This window comes from Cucumis melo, chromosome 7 (assembly GCF_025177605.1).
Source record: "Cucumis melo cultivar AY chromosome 7, USDA_Cmelo_AY_1.0, whole genome shotgun sequence".
NCBI lineage: Eukaryota > Viridiplantae > Streptophyta > Magnoliopsida > Cucurbitales > Cucurbitaceae > Cucumis > Cucumis melo.
In genome coordinates this window covers 28,824,516-28,829,090 of record NC_066863.1, presented here as the reverse complement: position 1 = coordinate 28,829,090, position 4,575 = coordinate 28,824,516, and the positions used below count along the sequence as shown (strand labels likewise).

Sequence of the window (4,575 nt, the reverse complement as noted above, 5' to 3'; positions counted from 1 at the left end):
TATCATTGAAAAATATATTATTATTATTATTATTATTATTATTATTAAAATAACAAACACTAAAATTGAAAGGGAAAAAAAAAAAACACCCAAAACCCTTCCGGATTAGAACATATCTTTTTCACCTAAATTGAGCGGTTGCCGGCACCGATCCGGCCACGGCAGGGCGGTGGGTCATCTCCCGCTGCTTCGCCACAATAGATTTATAGATCTCGAGAATCATCTTCTCGTCGTATTCCTTCGCCGGCCGTTGTCCGAAACCGGGAATGCCATCGCACACGGCAGCGCCTCCGCCGTAGCTGGTGGTGAAAACTCGGGAATTGGCAAATCCGAGCATCATATTGACATAGGCGTCACGGAGGCGGAGAAGTAGTTTCTTCGGCGACGGAATTTTTCGTAAAAATCGGAACTTGGGTGAGATCTTGATCCGCCAGAAGCGCCGGCGGGTGTTCCGGGTCGAACCGAGCTCGACCTGGGCCAACCTCCTCCGGCGTCGCGACGACCCATTAAGCTTCTCGTAGTTATTTCTTTTCCAGTAGCCTCTTAGGCCTTGGTACCATTTTTCTGAAGCTCCGTCTTCATCCATTTTTTCTTCTCTCTCTCTAAAATTGTGAATTTGGGAAGATGAAGCAGTGGGTGAGGTTTGGAAAGATGAATATTTATTGAGTAATGTTGTGTTGTGTGTTATAATGAATTTTGTTTTTTTATATATATATATAATAAAAATAATAATAGAAGCATTAATTTCAATTAATATTTTTGAACTAAAAAAATATAATTCAATTATAAATTGAGAATCTTGAAACATAGGTTGCTGATTATGATATTTGTAAATTTCCTTTCGGTAGACAATTTTAAATTTACACATTTATTTATTAGGATTTACTTTGAATTTAAGTAAGTGTTGAAACTTAAGCTAATATTTTTCGCTTTTTAATTAAAACTATTAATTAACCAATAAATGTTACAAAAGTTGACCATCGAAAACACTTCGGAGAAAAAATAACCAAACTTTTGAATTTCTTAAATCTCGACACAATCGGTAGAGACGAAAATGTTTGTCTCAATTATTTATCCATTTCTTTATTAGAGAAATAGAGTTTAATTTGCTCATTTAATTAGAAGATCGGGAAATTGTTCGAGATTGCATCACTAAGATTTTGTTTTATAAAACTAGCACCTTTTTTTAAAAAAGGTATCATTTTCACGATGCATTATGAATGAGATTGACACGGATGTTTCACTACTAGAATTTCTCAAGCATATATTAGATTGAGATTTACGGGGATTATGTCAAATTTTCAATTTTGATTTTAACTAAATTTTCTCATATTATCTTTTCCAATCTTAACTCATTTTCTCTCGATCTTAAATCAAATTTTTATAAGGTCAACCCTATGAAGATAAAGATTATGATTAAGTGTTATCCTTTTGTACATGCTTGAATCAATAATGAAATAAACATGACAATTTACGATGGTCAGTACGTTTTGGTTAATGACAAGACAAGTTAATTAACGAAACATATTTCTACATAATTGAAAGGTCTCGTGATATTGAGGTATGTTAAAATACATCCTAAAATACTCCACTGTTTAGCTCTCTAAACAAAAAACAAACTTAATCGATAGTTTTGGTAGCCAACACCACATCAATACAAGATTTTTCTTTATTGTGTAGAGTTTTCATCTAATTATTCCGGCTCGAAAATTACAAATTTACATTTATTCCAAATTTCAATATAAACACCTTGTAGTGGGAGTAGGAAGAATAATCCCCACGAGTTATTCTTGGACATGTAATGATATTTTTACTTTGTATGTCCTTTTATGTTGATTACCCCAACCTAATCATTTTTCTTATCATGAGTCTCTTGTTTATTTCAATTAAAATCATGTATCTAGTACACGATTTAGCCAAAATTGTGTGTCTAATACACGAGTTCCTCTATCCATAAAACTACCTTACATTTGTCATTACTTTCAATTTCCACTATATATATAAAAAAAAATCCTTTTTTATTTTACATTATTACTTTTTTGTTTCACAACTGCTTTATATTTTTTTATATAAAAAATTATTCTTGAACTTAACCTTGAGTTTGGAGGAAGTGTGTACACTCTAGAAAAAGACTCTTCATTTAAAAGAAAAAATCAAAATCAACATAAACACATACTCAAATAACGCTAAAATTATATGCTCATCCTCAAATTCTAAACTTTCATCTCGTCTTCTTCTTTACTACGATCAACGTCACTTTTAAAATGTACGAGTAAGAGAATTTGTAACATATTGATAACATTATAATAAATATAAAATAGTTGAATATTAGATGAGAAAAAAAAGTTAGATAATATAGAGTTAGGTATAGTGTGGAGGATAAAGAGGTTATTAAATGGTAGAAGCAATTTTCCAACCTATATTCATCACGCAAGTCGCTATCTCTATTTAATGGGGTTAGACATGACACGTGCCATCCATGGTTTGCTCTCTTAACTATATCATCAATTCACATTAATGTTTCACATACCCATACATATTTATATATATATATATATAATATAATATAATACACGACCAAAATTAAAATTAAATAAACATATTTTGTCAATTTAATATGTTTGATTGCGATTGGATAGGTAATGAATTACGTTGTAGTCTTTTTTTCCTCATTGTTAATTTTGACCTTTTAAATATCATTAACAAACAAACATAATTTATTTGGTCACGGATATATTCATTCTATAATGTGAATGCGTTTAGGAAATAATCACTACTTTCTATTAAAAAAAGAATTTAAGTTGAGTGTATTTAGTACATATGTTACATCCATTTTGTTGGTTATGCTTATGTATGTCTAAATGGTTCTTTATATATACGAAAAGTTATTTGGTGCACGATTTTACTAGTTGGAATTTAAAGTTGACATTAAAAAGAGTTATATTTTGTTTAGTTCAAGTCATGTTGAATGCAATTAGAATAGTTTTACATTTTGTAAAGGCTTCGTAAACGTTGTATACTTGTCCCGTATGGGTGTGTGGGTTTATGTATGCTATTGAAACAAAGTTAGCACGATTTTTTTCTTAGAACTTTGATTGAGAGATATGTGTGGCTGGAAAATGACTTTGTTCACCTAATATGGTGGTGATATCATATATATTTTTAGAACATTGATTGAACTTAAAAGTCAATGTTAAAAGGAGCATAGTTAAAACTAGGATAGTGTTGGTATTATTTTCTTCACACTCGTGAGAGATTTTCTTGTCTCATAGTGATAATACAAAGGATGCAAAATGGTATAAATGAAGATAAAAAGGAGGACTGAATATTCTAAAATTAAATATACAAGAAGTCTATTCAAATTTATTTTTAAAATTTAAAATAAAATGGATAATATAATATATTTGAAGGACCAATTTGAACATAAACAAACTCTAGACCTTTCCATGGCTTCTCCCCTCCCATCTCTTTACACTGGAAATCTACCTTCAATGTCTATCTAAGTTCTCACTTCTTCATTTCCCCCTCTTTAAATCAATTAACATTGTTCACTTACTTGAAAGTTAAAGGAGATGAAATTTGTTTTACAAGTACACAAGATCCAAAGCTCACACCACTTTCTATAATTTAACCTCAAAAACATCATACACCTTTTCTTCCTCACTCTTCCCCTCCTCCGCCGGATCCTATGCCTCTTAACCAATTCCCCATTCTTTTAAATACATGATGACAACTTACGACGAACAGATAAAAATAATCTTCAATTTCCTTTTCTTTCTTAAATAAATAACAATAATAATCACACACAATGGAGACAGAGAGTTCAGTCTCCGTACGACAAATAGATCGGGAAAACCAAACGTTGTAAAGCTTCCAGCTCATTCTCGATTTCACAAACCTTTTCAGATTTCCCTTTCCCAATCTTACCCCTCTCCGCCATTTTCTGTACTCCAAAAAAAAAACTAATTAAATTTCCTTCCCTCTCTTTCCCTTTCTCCCCCTTCCCTCAAATGTCCGCTTTCGATTCCGCCCGGAGGATCGAGATCGTCAGCGGCAAACACAACGGTGCACGCCCTGCCCCTCAGATCTACAGGTCGCCGAATCTGGATACGAAGGGGAATCGGGTCGGGTCGGCCGCCGCGGGGAAGCCGTGGGGGTTCGCTGACCCGGAGGCCAAGCGGAGGAAGAGGATCGCTAAGTATAAAGTTTATACGGTGGAAGGGAGAGTGAAGGATTCGCTGCGGAAGGGACTACGGTGGATCAAGAATAGGTGCTCTCGTATTGTCCATGGATTTTGATTACTATATAACAATCCAACGGTTCTCCTCTTTTTCTTAGTTCTTGTTTATCTTCATCACTTTTTCTTTATCCTCATCATTTAATTTAATTTAATTTTAGTTTTGGTTAGTCTATACATAAATTTATAAGTTTTGATTTACAAGTATTGAGCAATAATAAATGAAAGTTTGAATTACATTGACCAAAATGAATTTTTTTAAAAAAAACATTATGTGTATGTTGTAATATAATTAATTTATTGATTAGATATAATTCTTAGGGATTTTGACATAAAAA

General features: G+C 32.5%; 1 protein-coding gene across 1 annotated transcript; it reads right to left on the bottom strand.

Moving 5' to 3' along the window:
* LOC103494742 (uncharacterized) lies at positions 1 to 670 on the bottom strand. The gene has a single exon (XM_008456081.3). It carries the CDS (start codon positions 584 to 586, stop codon positions 122 to 124), a length of 465 nt encoding a protein of 154 aa, XP_008454303.2. The 5' UTR covers positions 587 to 670; the 3' UTR covers positions 1 to 121.
* Positions 671 to 4,575: the final 3,905 nt, after the last annotated feature.